Source organism: Chelonia mydas, chromosome 7 (assembly GCF_015237465.2).
Source record: "Chelonia mydas isolate rCheMyd1 chromosome 7, rCheMyd1.pri.v2, whole genome shotgun sequence".
Classification (NCBI taxonomy): domain Eukaryota; kingdom Metazoa; phylum Chordata; order Testudines; family Cheloniidae; genus Chelonia; species Chelonia mydas.
In genome coordinates, this window is record NC_057853.1 from 107,061,056 (window position 1) to 107,077,148 (window position 16,093).

At 42.9% G+C, this 16,093-nt stretch overlaps 1 protein-coding gene across 1 annotated transcript; it reads left to right on the forward strand.

Moving 5' to 3' along the window:
* Positions 1 to 6,485: 6,485 nt before the first annotated feature.
* PRDX3 (peroxiredoxin 3) lies at positions 6,486 to 15,445 on the forward strand. The gene is made up of 7 exons (XM_037905865.2): positions 6,486 to 6,644; positions 6,924 to 7,071; positions 8,085 to 8,226; positions 9,128 to 9,263; positions 11,530 to 11,633; positions 12,883 to 13,048; positions 14,455 to 15,445. Exons 1-7 carry the CDS (start codon positions 6,609 to 6,611, stop codon positions 14,506 to 14,508), a joined length of 786 nt encoding a protein of 261 aa, XP_037761793.1. The 5' UTR covers positions 6,486 to 6,608; the 3' UTR covers positions 14,509 to 15,445.
* Positions 15,446 to 16,093: the final 648 nt, after the last annotated feature.

Below are 16,093 nucleotides of genomic sequence, written 5' to 3' on the forward strand. Positions count from 1 at the left end.
TCTTTGAGGATATGTTTAAAATATGGTTAAGCTCTGTCCACACTGCAAGATGGGACTGTGTTTTAACAGCATCATGTGGTACAGTAGTCCATTATGAGGTACCCAGAAAGTTGATTTTGTAATCTAGACAGCACCAGAATAGGAGGATAGAGAGAAAGGCACATTTTACAAGAAAGGGAGGAGAGAAATAGGTTGGGGGAGAGGGTGGGGGGGGAAGCAGAGAGCTGCATCAAACAGCAGAGGAGAAATTTCAGCTAACCCCAAGTTTCCCACCCATACATAGCTCTCTACTGCTTTTAACTGTAGAAAAGCCCCATACAAGTTGGTGTAGTTATTTCGGATTATTGGTCCAGGGCAAGTGCCTGGAAAAAACTTACTGGTCCTGAAAATATTGTACTGTTCATCAAAGTGTTTCTAGATTAGCAGATTGAAACATTGAACCACAAAACAAAAAACTACATACATTCTGATTACCATCTTGGCCACCAATAGTTAGAAGCAGGACAAGCCTCCAGCGTAGACAAGGCCTTGAAGTCAGTCAATAGAATTATTTACCTTACAGCTCCCCCTTGCCCCTCAGTCTAGCAGTGCTTTTTTTTTTTTTTTTTTTTTTGGGGGGGGGGGGGGGGGGAGAGGGACGACAGGGATGGGGTGGGGACCTGAATCTCTCAAACTAGGGCCCTCAGACCAGCATCATGTCCAATCCCTGCATTCTCTCAAGAGGAAAATCAACAGAAGAGTGCTTCCCCTCCTACCAGTCTAATGCTAGTTAACAAGTTATTTGAATATATGGTGTTTTTTTGGTTAGCTAAACAGCTGGTATGATTTTAAGTTTAATCCTTAGGACACTTAGAGCTTTTTAGAGGCTGTAGAAGAGCCCTCCGTGGAGAAAGCAGTGATTCGGGACTATTTAGAAAAGCTGGATGAGCACAAGTCCATGGGGCCGGATGCGCTGCATCCGAGAGTGCTAAAGGAGTTGGCGGATGCGATTACAGAGCCATTATCTTTGAAAACTCATGACAATTGGGGGAAGTCCCGGACGCCTGGAAAAAGGCTAATGTAGTGCCCATCTTTAAAAAAAGGGAAGGAGGAGGATCCTGGGAACTACAGGCCAGTCAGCCTCACCTCAGTCCCTGGAAAAATCATGGAGCAGGTCCTCAAAGAATCAATCTTGAAGCACTTAGAGGAGAGGAAAGTGATCAGGAATAGTCAGCATGGATTCACCAAAGGCAAGTCATGCCTGACTAATCTAATTGTCCTCTATGATGAGATAACTGGCTTTGTGGACGAGGGGAAAGCAGTGGACGTGTTGTTCCTTGACTTTAGCAAAGCTTTTGACATGGTCTCCCACTGTATTCTTGCCAGCAAGTTAAAGTAGTATGGGCTGGATGAATGGACTATAAGGTGGATAGAAAGCTGGCTAGATTGTTGGGCTCAACGGGTAGTGATCAATGGCTCCATGTCTAGTTGGCAGCCGGTACCAAGTGGAGTGCCCCAAGGGTCGGTCCTGGGGCCGGTTTTGTTCAATATCTTCATTAATGATCTGGAGGATGGTGTGGATTGCACCCTCAGAAAGTTTGCAGATGACACTAAACTGGGAGGAGTGCTAGATACGCTGGAGGGTAGGGATAGGATACAGAGGGACCTAGACAAATTAGAGGATTGGGCCAAAAGAAATCTGATGAGGTTCAACAAGGACAAGTGCAGAGTCCTGCACTTGGGACTGAAGAATCCCATGCACCGCTACAGACTAGGGACTGAATGGCTAGGCAGCAGTTCTGCAGAAAAGGACCGAGGGGTTACAGTGGACAAGAAGCTGGATATGAGTCAACAGCGTGCCATTGTTGCCAAAAAGGCCAATGGGATTTTGGGATGTATAAGTAGGGGCATTGCCAGCAGATGGAGGGACGTGATCGTTCCCCTCTATTCGACATTGGTGAGGCCCCATCTGGAGTACTGTGTCCAGTTTTGGGCCCCACACTACAAGAAAGATGTGGAAAAATTGGAAAACGTCCAGCAGAGGGCAACAAAAATGATTAGGGGACTGGAACACATGACTTATGAGGAGAGGCTGAGGGAACTGGGATTGTTTAGTCTGCGGAAGAGAAGAATGAGGGGGGGTTGATAGCTGCTTTCAACTACCTGAAAGGGGGTTCCAAAGAGGATGGATCTAGACTGTTTTCAGTGGTAGCAGATGACAGAACGAGGAGTAATGGTCTCAAGTTGCAGTGGGGAAGGTTTAGGTTGGATATTAGGAAAAACTTTCAGTAGGAGAGTGGTAAAACACTGGAATGCTTTACCTAGGGAGGTGGCAGAATCTCCTTCCTTCAAAGTTGTTAAGGTCAGGCTTGACAAAGCCCTGGCTGGAATGATTTAGTTGGGGATTGGTCCTGCTTTGAGCAGGGGGTTGGACTAGATGACCTCCTGAGGTCCCTTCCAACCCTGATATTCTATGATTCTAAGAGCAACTCACCAACCACTACACAGCATAACAGCATCTTCCCCTCTTGTCTGGTACCTCCTCTTGACAGTTGTTCCAGCCCTGTCTGCTCCTTCTTGCAACTCAGCCCTCCAACTAGGGCACATTCTCAGATCCACCCTCATCTGGTTAACAAAGTCCCATAAAACAATAGTTCAGTGGCCTTATAGCAGGTCTTTAGCCCACCTCTAGACTCCTTAGATTACACAGGCCACATCAGGGGGCTTTCACCCTACTTTTCTTGGCACAGGGGAACCCAGGGCCCCAAGTTCCAGTCCAGGGATCCAAGCAGCTATGCTCAGCTCCCTCAAATGTTGCTACCTCTCTAAGCTACTTCCTACCAGAGCCAGTCTCTCAGGCCAAGGCCCTTTTCCTCAGCCTCATCCCAAGCTCACACCTCTACAGAGTTCTTTCTAGCTCCTGTACCAAGCAATACCACCTACACTTTTTTCCCCTCCATGGAGGCCTAGCTCCTATTGACCTCTTCTATGACTGTTTTTATTACTCTTTTTCTCAGGAAACCCAACCCCCTAGGCTACCTCCTTACAACCTTACCCTTTTGTCCAGGCTCAGCCCATGAGCTCACACCTTTCTCCTACACCTTTGCTAAAAGGCCCTTCTCTAGAGAAAGTGCTGAAAACTACTCTCCCCCTAAACCACCATCTTAGTGCCCTCAAGTCCTTTCTTTATTAGGAAGTCAGCTCTCTTCCAGCTGGGACTCATCTTTAATTCAGCCTTGCAGACTCTCTAAGACTGGGCCTACTACTAAATTGGACCTGGCCCACCCTTCAGGTGCAACCATATGCACTAATTTCACTCTAGATCCAGTTAACTCTTTCTGTGCCAGTGTGGGATGTTTCACTCCATATTCTTTATGAAAATATGCTTCTAATATGGATATGACATAACTGATATACTTTACGCAAGATGGCTCATGTAAGGTATCATTGGAAAGGTTATGATTTACGGAATGTGATTATCCAATTTGTGTGCCTGTATCATTTCTGTATCTGAAGTTAGGAATATTGACTATGTATCTGTATTTCAAATGTGTTACTTTAGGTGTCACCCCAACTAGTCCTTCAGGTACAACAATGGAAAAGCCAGATAGGGCTAATGGCACATTAGGAAAGACAATGGACTGTAAAAGAGCTTAGATTTCCTGTGGAGGCTCCAGACAGCCTACAAGTAATGGCTGCCACAGCCCTGCAAAGACATGGTACTGCACCCACCCCTTGGAATGCTAGTATTCTTCCACTGGGAGACAAAGGGTTCCCCCACCATACACAAGAGCTATATAAGGCAGAGGAGTGATATCATCATGGTTCTCCTCTGTCTCTCCACCCAAAGAGATACTGAAAGACACTGGGAAGCAAGAATAGAACTGAGGGGAGAAGGGTTAAACCCAGGCTAGGAAAGTGTCCAGTCTGTGAGTGGAAATACCTGAAATCCCCAGCTTCAGGCCAATACAGCTGCCTTTCAAGACTTTCTATAATCCACCTGTGAAAATATTTAGATTGAGACGTTAAATTTTGTAACCTGTTTCTTAAGTATATTGCACTTAGCTTGCATATTTTATTTGTCTGTAATCTGCTTTGTTCTGTCTGTTATCTTTTATATTCACTTAAAATTCACTCTTTATAGTTAATAAACTTATTTCTTGTTTATAATATAACCCTGTTTGTACAATTCTCAATTGGGAGGGAGTGGGGTAAGAGGCTGTGTATATCTTCCTCCACATTGAGGGAGGAGGTTGATTTCACTCTAAGGGAGGTGGACACCTGAGTGCTGAGGCAAGTCCCTTAAGCTGAACCTTCCCAGAACTGATCTCCGTGTCTGTGTCGTTCTTCAGTTGGGTGTGGCCCTGTCTGTGTGTGTGTGTGTGCTGGAGGAGGCTTAATAGCTTGGCTCAGCAAGACAGATAAAAAGGGTGCCCATGTTGGCATAACAGGTAGGCTCAGTGGTATCTCCGCACATCAGGTGGCATCCTAAGGAGGCAACCCATCACACACCCCATCAAAAGAGGCCATATTTTACTGTTGTTTAAATCTAATGCAATATGGAGTTTTAAAGTGCAGGGTTATGGTGAAAACTCACTAATATTACAGGTGACAAAACTGGCCACCTAACTCACCCATTATTTTATAATTTTCCCGCTGCTTGCTTCCTATGTGTGCTATTTTCGCAGTGATAGGAGGTAGCAAATTGTGGTGATTGTCAGCCCCTTACTAAAATCTTTCCCACACAACTTCCCCTCATATGTAACAGAGGTTAACTAAAGAGGGTCTAATGAGCAGAACAGTCACTTCCCCATATATTACTAGAAAAACAAGACCATATCCTTCCCCCAGAGAGGCACACACAATCTGGGCTGTGAGTACTTGTCTGGGGTGCATTGGGGGTGGGGGGAGAGGGAGGAAGGGAAGGAGAAATTTCTGTCTAGGTTTTTATACAGCACTTAGCATAATGTCAGAGTGCCTTAAATATTTGGGAATACAGTGATGATAAATGGTACAAGGAACATATTTAGGAAGCCCAGCCGTGACAAGCAGCCATCTCAGCCATCCCATTGTGGCACAACTTGCCCCTACAGGTATTGTTCCCTTAGTTCCTCCTTGGTTCTTACAAGAAATTATTTCAAGGCCAGAACCCTTCAACCATGATCTCCCCTTTGTGAGGTTTCATTTATTAGATCTTACAGCATATCAAATTTGTTTTTAGCACCTAGAGTCCAACCTTTGTTCCATCTTGATTCAGCGTTCCCACAGCCCTCCTTCTGGGCCTGTGCAATACTTCAGGCAGGTAGTTTTCCTTCTTTGAGCCAGAAATCCCACAGCCCTTTTTCTGGAGTGTGTATGTGTTGCTTCCCATCAGCTCTTCCCCTTATGTGAGGCATCCCACAGCCCTGTTTCTGGGATTTGTGCTGATAACTCAAGTGGGCTTTCCTTCCTTGAGTCAGGAATCCCACAGTGCTCCTTCTGAGGTCTGTGTGGGATAATCAGGCTGGCTAAAGCCCTCAATCAGCCTTTTCTGAGCTTTTCCTCCTCTTTGCCTTTGCCACCCAGCAGGCAGGCCACAAGCAAACTCCCCCTATAGATCTCTGGAGGCTTCTCTCTTATCACTAGGCCTGGCCTAATTTAGCCATATGTGGCTACAGTACTATAATTCCTCTCTTCCCCCCCAAGGAGGAGAGCTGAGTCACAGCAGCTAGTCACCACATTCTATTTTTGTGTCTTTTGTACCCTCTTCCCACGCTCAGGTCTTCTTTCATCCCCCTTTCCTTATGATCTGAACTACCTTCCCACCCAGGTTTGGCAAGTATGGATTTTCCAGGGTAGGGAGTGGTGGCGGTCCAGGCTTTCCATGCAGCAAAGGTGGTTAACTTGTGGTGGGGTGTTGTGATTGGGGTTAGGCCTGGGCCAGGATGTGGTGTGGTTGAATCAATGGTTTCTTTGCAACATGGGGGAGTTAGGTGGAAGGGGTCAACTTCAGGCTTTCCCCTCAGGATGGGGTATCAGATCTGGGATGTGGGGTAGGTTCAGGCCTTCCACAGCGTGAAGAGGAGCTGGATTCCCTGGAAGAGTTTGGGATGGGTGAAACCAGGATGTAGCTGGGCTCAGTCTTCCCCAGGGTGCAGGAAAGTGGCTCTTCCATGGTAGGGGTTATATTTGGGCTATCTCAAAGTGCAGGGGAGAGGGAGAAAGCAGGCAGATAGTCTGGAATTAGGTGCTGGTGGACCCCCTGGGAATAAGAGCTGGGTAGGAGGGTCCCGGGACAAAGGTCAGGCTCAGGGTGCAGGGCGGGTGGCTCCCAGGCTTGGTGTATGTCAGGGTGCGGGGCGGGTGGTTCCTGGGTGCAGGGCAGCTGGGTGGCTCCCCAAGGGTACTGCAGGGAGCCAAGAGGCCACCCGCTAAGCTCTGGCTCTGGGCTCGCTCTGGCACCTCTCCCCGACGCTCTCTGAGAAACCTGCCGCCCTGGGCGCCCGGAGTCTATACAGGAAAGCCTGGCTCTGCCAGCCCGCCCCGCAGCGCCAGCTAGGCCGGTCCCGCCCCCTGCGCGGCGGCCCCGCCCCGCTGCCGGCTTGGCAGCGCCCCCGGCCGGGCCCGCCTGTCACTCCGCCTCCCCGAAGATGGCCGCTGCCTTGCGAAGGTTGCTGAGGCCCTCGGTGAGTGCGCGGGCTCCGCTCCCGCCCCAGGCCAGCGGCCCCCGCTCGCCGGGGCACGTGGGGGCCGCCTGGCTGCAGGGCGCTCTGGGGCCGGGAGGCCAGTTTCTGGTGCACTGAGCCCCTTTCATTGCGGGGCTCCGGGATGGGTGGGTGACCCCCCCCCACATACACACACAATCCTGGGGGCACGGAGCTCCCCCCACCCCGTGCACGCTCTCGGCCGGCCCCCTGAGCCCCCCGCTCTTGCACATGCTGAACCTCTGCCCTCTCTCCTTCCAGGTAGCCCGAGCAACAACTCCCTTCTCCCGGGGGGCCTGTGCGGCTGCCCTGCGGCCCCCTGTTCCTGCTGCTGCTGCCACCGCCGCCGCCGGGAGGGAATGCACGGCTCGGGCAGAGCTGCCCCTTCCCCGGCTCCATTTCAGCACCAGTAAGTCAGAGCCGCCCCTCACCGCCGCCTTGCCGAGAAGCGTCAGCCGCCGTAGCGCATGGCGGGCAAGCGGGCGCTTCTGCCGGGGCGCCCACGTGGGTGGGACTGAAACTAGCCGCAGGGGTTACAGTGTAGCTCGGAGCAGATCCGTGGGGCTTGTGGATCAATCACACGCCTGCAAAATCCATTGCCCTCCGGTTTCCGTCTCTTTCTAACTTCTTCACTGATAAAGTAGCCCTTCATCCTAATCTGATGTTTGGATGCTGAACTGATGGTCTAAGAAGGTGACCTCGTGTTGGAGGGTATGAGCAGGGCAGGTTGGACTGTATGCTCTTGGGATGGTAACATCTCCTGCAGAGCTGCAATTTCACAGTCCTGAAATGTTGATCTTTGTCTGGATAATATGCAGGTAAAGTGACATCTGCAAGTGTAGCCATGCCCTAAAGTTTTTCTCTTTACAGGATTGAGTTGGAAAGCATACTCTTCTAAAATGTCACGTTTGCACATGGAGTATCTTTGCTTCTCAAACATGTAAACTCCCCCCCCCCCCCTTGCTATAACATAAAAAGGCAAACAAAATCCTAACATAATATGATGAGCACAAATAAATATATTCCAAATGGTGGATCTTGAGCCTGATGTACCCCTTTCAAGAGTTGATTTGTCTTGTGTGCCCCCAAGTTTCACCTCACTTAAATCTTGCAAAATCAGACATAAAAATACAAGTGTCACAACACACTATTACTGAAAAATTGCTTACTTTTTCATTTTTACCATGTAATTATAAAATAAATCAATTGGAATATAAATATTGTACTTACATTTCAGTGTATAGTATACAGAGTAGTATAAACAAATCATTGTCTAAAATTTTAGTTTGTACTGACTTTGCTAGTGCTTTTTATGTAGCCTGTTGTAAAACTAGGCAAATGTCTAGATGAGTTGATGTACCCTCAGGAAGACTCCTCTGAGTATGGTTGAGAACCACTGACGTACAGTATGATTCTTTCTAGGTTCTTCAAGGTTTGTTCCTGCCGTTACCCAACATGCCCCATATTTTAAAGGAACAGCTGTTGTCAATGGAGAGTTCAAAGAGTTGAGCCTAGATGACTTTAAGGGAAAATATCTGGTACTTTTCTTCTACCCTTTGGATTTGTGAGTGTAACATTTTTAAAAAAAAAATAATATCTAGACTCCTGCTCAATCAGACAGAAACAGCATGTTGTGGGTTTCTATCTCTACCAACATTTCATTTGACCTTCTCCTGGGTATCCTTGTCAAGCAGAAAGCATGTCTGTTTCTAGAGTGTGAATGATAAAAGTTGGGGAGGAGATTGTTGCAGTATGAAACTATAGTTCTGCTGGCTCATTTGAGTGTAAAGCTGGGAACAAACCCTGTTGCCTCTGGAGGCCTCCAGGGCTTCCGAAAAGAATCGGCTACACTGCATAAGGGGATCCTGGTTGCAGAGAACTCCTCTGCCTGTGTGCCTTGGAGCTCTGTCACCATGAAGGGGTTTACGTAGGCGTGGGCTGTGGCAAAGCTGGTAGATCTGTGATTAAGCAGCACCAGTAAACCAAAGCTGTCCAGAATGGGAGTTGTGGGTTGCAACTCACATGAAGTCCTGAGCCCACAATAGTAGCTGTGGAGTGGCTCTGCTGGTGGTGTAGCTGGGAGAGGATTCCATTTTCAGTCCCTCCACCTAGGTTCCGCTAATGTAGAACTTTTCTGCAAAATCTGTTCACTAACAGCTAGCCAGATGAGAACTCATGAAAACATCTTGCTTGTTGAAAATGTAGACACAAAAAACCAGCGTACTATTTAACTGCATTGCAATTGCTGTTTTTCTGAGACTTGTTGAAACTGATTCAGCTACTTGAAAACTTGAATCAGTGATGAAACAGAACTGTAAAACATGCTATATAAGTAATACAGCAGTGTGTTTTGTGCCTGGAAACCAATGTTTCCTCGTTCTTTTAAAAATTCTTTGTGAGGCTTAGATCTGGAATAATTACAACTTACTTACTTTCTTTTATTTACTGTCCTTCTTCCCACCCAGCACTTTTGTATGCCCGACAGAAATTGTGGCTTTCAGTGACAAAGCTAATGAATTTCATGATGTGAACTGTGAGGTCGTTGCTGTATCTGTGGATTCTCACTTTTGTCATCTGGCCTGGATAAATACACCACGAAAGGTAGGAGTCAGGAGGCTGTTTTCTCACTAACAGCACTTTGGGGAGTGCAATTAAAAAGCTGTGTAAAATACTATGTTTGCTCATGCAAAGACGCTGATGGCCTTCAAAAGAGCATTTCAGCTAGGATTCAACTCTGCAAACCCTTACTATCACGCATGAATTTCCACTCTCATTTTTGAATAATCTTTCTCTAATTGAACACAAGTTCATACAGAGGCATTTCCTAAATATGCAACTGGCATACATTATTTACAGTAGTTTATTTTAGGAGAGGCCTAAAAAAAAAAGCAAACAAGAAGAAGGAATTACCTGATTGTAGCATTTGACAGCTTTTCTATGTGAGTATATTTAATATGAAATCTAATTTTAAGTATTAAATTTTGAAGCACTATCTTCCTCATCCAGTTCTTTTAAAATAAAAAATGTGGCGATAGATAATAGTTTAAAAACTTCTTTGCCATATTTAGCTAATAGCTAACTTCTGAGTTTGAAGTAATAACACAACCAGAAACTTTTCTTTTCTGTCTAGTATGTCTCAGTACTCTTGAAGCTTACACAGTGTGATTTAAATGTTAACTTCTGAGTAAAACATATAATGCATATTCTATTTATGAGATACCTTAAATAAAGGTAATTATTACTTGTGATCTTCTACATCAAATTTAGTAGTTACTACATATATCTGCGGTGTACATGTAACTAGTAAGTAGTTAATCAGTAGCTAACTTTGACAACTTCTTTCTGATTAAATTGAAACAAAGAATAAAAGGTTGTTAGGGGATTTATAGCATTAGCTGAAAGCTACCGAAAATCCTAACAGCCTTGTTTAAGACACAAAAAAGCTTAAAACTTCTTGTGTAATAACTCCTTGAGAGAAGGAGGAAGTGCTAGGGAGGATTTGTTCTTACTGTCAGGCCTCTTTACATTAAGTAATGCCAAAATGTTGTTTGGTCTTCTACCAGTAACCAAACTAGAAAACCTAATGGGGCAGTTCAAAAAAAGCTCATATCTGATGTCATCAGTTATTGCTAATTTGGTTATGTGGAAATGCTTCATTATGTTCATACTTCCTAGCAAAAGTGTAGGTGGGTCAGGACCAGTTTGTATAATTGCAGATTCATGTGAAGGACCACCAGCTGATGTTGCCTTCTTCTGTGGGTTTGTGTGTGTGTGTGAGTGTGTGAGTAATATGCAGACAGAGGAGAAAGCTAATTTTGTTAAAGTCTGTCATGCCTAATATACTTGGACAAAGCTTTGCCTTGGGCAAATCAGTTTTTATTCGTATTAAAGTTGGATCAAAACTCCAAAATGTGAATATTGGCTTTGATATATAACTTTATGTGTGCAATAGTACTTGGCACCTGTTTCATCCATAGGTCTCAAAGCACTCTATAAAGGTGGGAAAGTATTGTTCCCATGGTGCCTTTGAGAGAAACTGAGGTTCAGAGAAACAGAGGCCTTGATTTCTTTAACACTTATGTGAGTAAAGTTTTATGCACAAGTATGAGTTGTTCTGTCGTGGATAGGTATGTGCAGAATCAGGGTCTATGTGATTGCCCAAGGTTGTACATGGGTTCATTGACAGTGCCAGGAATAGAAAAGCTAACAGATTTATCAGTCTCTTTTCAAGGATAGGTTATCCTGTGGTGGTCAAAATGTTGCACAATTCAGTACACACTCTCACTCGACTGCCCAAATATAGGAAAATATGTGCTTTAAATACTGAATCTATTTACATACAGAAAACGGAATATCTTTGACATATTCTAACTGTTCCAAAATAAACGTTACTAACATGAGAAAAATGCAAACATCTGTACTTGTACATGGATATTCAATTTTTATAATAAAAGTGACATCTCTCTTAGTAGATCATGTGGAATAGATGCTCTTTTATTTAATTAAAATGATCACCTAGTGCATAAGGGGAAATAATTTCCCCCAAAATCTTCTCATTGCTGTTATGGGTGGTCTCGTACCTCCTGTGTCAACAGTCTGAAAATCATAAGTGTAGAAGGGCTTCGTGCTCTTGGAGGTGGTGTTTTTAAAACCAGCAATTAAATTCACTCAAAGCAAGTGAACTAATTATACGATGTTAAGAGCCTAGTTTAATAAAGGCTCAAGAATGAAAGTTTTATCAGTGCTGTGACTCCTGAAGGGAACTCCTAGTAGGGCAGTGATGCAATGAAAATAAAAAACTAAGTAGATATTCAGTCTTCACTCTTATTACGCTCAAACTTACCCTTCTATTATTTATTTCTACTAGAGTGGTGGCTTGGGCCATATGAATATCCCACTTCTGTCAGACCTGACGAAACAAATCTCCCGAGATTATGGTGTGCTGTTAGAAGGATCTGGTCTAGCACTAAGGTAGGACCTTGTTCTCTGGTAACCTCCACTGTTCCCTAGTTATGACAGTGCCAAGTTTAAAACTGCATGGGCCATATTGTACTCCCTTTCCCCTCAAAAATCTGTGCGAGGGTGAAACACAAGAACGCTGGCTTGTTTTGCAGTTTCTGCAGAGTGTTATAGAAGGTGGGGGAAGGGTATATGGCCTTATGGAGAGATAGGTCAGGGTGTGAAGCCTCTGAAACTTATCTATCCAGGAACACTCGTGGGGAAAGAATGTTCTGTTCTGACTCTCCTAACCCAATGCTTGTTCTCTTCCCTATCTCTCTAAGATTCTATTAGTACTATCTATCTAATTGATAGTACTAATATCTATGCAGAGCTCCATGCAATTTTGAGGAGGTCAAGCAGCACAGATGCGCCAATCTCCCCCTTCTTGAATGCCCATGGATTCCTAGCTGCACATATTTGGCACAGCGGGATTTGCCACATGATTGCAAGGAAGAGTGCACGCTACTTGGCACTGCTTTGTACTTCCCTGCTCTGTGGACTGAGGACCCCTTCTGACCTGTGTATTTGAGGGCGCATGAGTTCTATTTCTTATTGCTATAAAGTAATAGAGAACAATAGTGATCCCAGAGCTCTCTTTTTAACTCTGCTTCATAACCCTTTTGTTTTTAAAAAAAAAATGTGCTCAACTTTTTGTCTAAATTATTTGCTAGGAAGGAACTTGAGTATTTGTTGCCAAATCTAATTAATTCCACCACTTTAGTAGTTAAAGGGTGAGATTGAGACGTTCTTTTAAATGCATAAACAGATATCCTTGTAACGAAGGCTTAGACTCAATCCTGTATTCTATATGCAGACAAAACTCAAAGTAGCACCTTAAAGAGATTTTGGAGTGCCTCAAAATAATAGGTTTCAGAGTAGCAACCGTGTTAGTCTGTATTCGCACAAGTACTCCTTTTCTTTTTTCAAAATAATAGGGAGAAGTGGTTTCAGGACCTGGAAAGCATGGGTGGGATTAATGCTCTGATTACACTTTTGTAATCAGCATCTTTAGTTCTGACTATTGTCGTTACTACTTCTTAGCTATCTTATTGTGCAAAGTACAAATTAGCAAGTACTGTACAAATGTTACATATCACTATTCCATACACTATGGTATAAGTGATTTAGAATAACTCTGTGAGATAGATTTCAGCATGCACAAGAAGCAAGATACAGAATTCATATTGCAAAGGTTCAAAACATCTTTGTTCATATACAGAGGTCTCTTCATCATTGATCCTAATGGAGTCATCAAGCATCTGAGTATCAATGATCTCCCTGTTGGCCGCAGTGTGGAAGAGACCCTTCGCTTGGTGAAGGCATTCCAGTATGTGGAAACTCATGGAGAGGTTTGCCCAGCAAACTGGACTCCAGAGTCCCCTACGGTATGTGTTGGTTAAGTATCACCATCCAAAATATGGACCCAGTCCTGGAAAATGTTCCACCTTATTGCATGGAAAGTCCGAAGACTGGGCACTATAGTATGAAAGAACTTGTTAATTTAAAAGTCTTTTAAGTTTTGATTGTATGAATTGATGCCCTCAGTCTGAATCAGTTAATCTGCATACGCAATACTAGAAGTTACATGTGTAGAAAACATTCACATTTTGTATTCTTCTGAGAGCACAAAATCCCTCCTTCCACCCAATACGTATGAGTACATGCAGTCTTCGCTTGCTTCCCTTGTTAACTGTCATGACAGTCTGCCTGGATTTGTCTTGTGTTTTGTATAAATTTAAATTAGGGCTGTCAAATGATTTTAAAAAATCGCAATTCATTGCAAGATAAAAAAAAGTTGCGATTAATCAGACTTTTAATCGAACTGTCAAACAATAGTAGAATACTAATTTAAATTTATTATAAATATTTTTGATGTTTTTCTACATTTTCAAATATGTTGATTTCAGTTACAACACAGAATAGAAAGTATACAGTGCTCACTTTATATTTTTTTATTACAGATATTTGCACTGTAAAAAAGTGCAATCTACAAGTTGAAGCATGAAAGGCTATGCAAATGTTTAGCATATCTGGCATGTAAATACCTTGCAATGCCAGCTACAACAGTGCCAATATGAATGCCTGTTCTCACTTTCAAGTGACTTTGTAAATAAGAAGCGGGCAGCATTCTCTACTGTAAATGTAAAAAAACTTGTTTGTCTTAGCGATTGGCTGAACAAGAAGTAGGACTGAGTGGACTTGTAAAACTGTAGAGCCTACATTGTTTTGTTTTTGAGTGGAGTTATGTGGGGAAAATACCTACATTTGTAAGTTGCACTTTCACGATAAAGAGATTACACTACAGTACTTGTATGTGGTGAATTGAAAAATACTATTACTTTCTCTTGTTTCTTTTCTACGGTGCAAGTATTTGTAATCAAAAATAACAAAGTGAGCACTGTTCACTTTGTGCTCTATGTTGTAATTGAAATCAATGTATTTGAAAATGTAGAAAAATATCAAAAATATTTATAATAAACAATTATAGAATACCAATTTAAATTTAATAGTGCGATTAAAAGTGTGATTGATAGTCCTAGTTTAAATTTTTTAATGTCTTGCAGTTAAATATTTTTCAGTTTTCTTTTTGCAGCTGAGAAGCCTGCACTTCTGTTAAAATATCTTTGTACGTTGCTTCCCATGAGTGAGTGGACATTCAGAAATAACTGTGTGGTTTATTAAAACATAAACAGTATTCTTAAATGGAATCTTAAATATAAAGCCATAATTTTTATCTCATACACTTTGTGTATATACCAACTTGTATAAAACTGTCTCTCTTTGTTTACAGATCAAGCCAAGTCCAGAAGCTTCTAAGGAGTACTTTGAGAAAGTGCATAAATAGATCATCAGATACAGCTAGATGGCAATGAAAGAGTCCTTATTATCGTTACTTAGAAACCATATGCTGGATTTCCTAAGGAAGCAGTCATGATTGCATTTAAATGCAATTTTTTTAATTTATTTTTTTGGCGTTTAAGAAAAATTGTTAAATGCTGAAACATTAAATAGTTACATAAACAGCAAGTTTTAAATCGTATTCTTGGAGCTGTTTTTTTCCCCAGAGAGTGTGTACTGCCGTCCCATATATCTCTGTATTCAGCCATTCTCTTCTTTATCTCCCCCATGTATATGTGCCTGTGACTTTGGGGGGGCAGGAGTACTAACCTTTCCTCCTTCCTTTTAAGCAGTCTTGGAATAGAAATGGTGCCAGGCTTTCTGTGCACACATAAAAATTGGACGATAGACTCTTGTTTCTGAGAGCTGGAAATACTGAGCTGTAGAGTGGATGATACAGAGAAATATCTAGAACGTGGTTCCCTTTAATTTGCCAGTAGCTCTTTAGGCAGGGATGGAAGAATTCCTTGTACAAATTATGTTTGTTTTTTTTCCAAACTGTTTCCACATGCAAACATGATTTGGAGGGAGCAGTAACAAATGTCTACAATCGTTCAGCTAAAATGTATTGGAATATATAACATTAAATGAAGAGTAACTGCATTCCGTTTAGGAACTGGTGGAGATGCGAACTTAACTCTAATCGTGGTACGTTTACTGGCACGTAATAATTTCTGTTTTGCCTTTTTAAATAGTTGGTCATACACTTAAATTGTCTGTTGCACTAAATGCAGATTTCCAAATATTGTAGTGCTTGATGTGTAATTATGTTGGAAGATTCAGTAAGTCTGTTTAAGATCTAATATGGCTTCCTCCTGAAATGATTTTGAGCATATTTTTTTTTTCTTAAACTATGAAATCATTAATAAATTAATCTTAAAGCAGACTGCCTACAGTGTTGTTCTAACTACCATCTAGGTTGGATGTTCTTGCTCCTCTGCTTACCGGAGATTGGGTGTGTTGTTGCATTAAGTTTTATCTCCCACAGCCCCACCTACTACCACTTATAAGCTGCTAGTGGCTACAGATAAATGCAGAAGAAACTGGACCATATGTGTGGCAAAGGGAGCAAAGGAATAGCTGCTGAAGGACTGGATAAGTGAAAACTCCTTAAAATCCTGGATAAACAAAATGAATCTATCCACCAGCAGGGGTAGAGAAGAAATAATGTGGAAGAATGAAGGTGGAAGCCTATAAGAGCCCAAGTTGGAGCAGTGGATAGCTGGACTAGTTAGTTCTTTGCTAACTAGTCTAAGAGAATATTGCTCTAAACTTTAATTGACTAATTTGTCAAAATGCTAGAGTGACCAATGAAAAAGGCTTCTCTTGTATCATGCAAGAGCATGTGGAGTGTTCATTTAGGCATATTGACCCAAAGAGAGTGATAGTCAATGACTGAGCTCTTAGCTCTATATACCTACCAGGAATCTTTTTGACGCCGTCAAACCTCATATTAGTTTAGCTTTTCATACGTGTAGTATTAACCAGATATTTGTGAAAATTTAAGACCCTAGTCCTGCAAAGACTTGCAC

Bases quoted from the DNA above. Each gene is read 5' to 3' on its own strand.
- PRDX3 (XM_037905865.2), top strand. From the start codon at position 6,609: ATGGCCGCTGCCTTGCGAAGGTTGCTGAGGCCCTCG. The intron at 7,072-8,084 runs GTAAGTCAGAGC...GATTCTTTCTAG, and splicing joins CCGGCTCCATTTCAGCACCA to GTTCTTCAAGGTTTGTTCCT. The intron at 8,227-9,127 runs GTGAGTGTAACA...CTTCCCACCCAG, and splicing joins TTCTTCTACCCTTTGGATTT to CACTTTTGTATGCCCGACAG.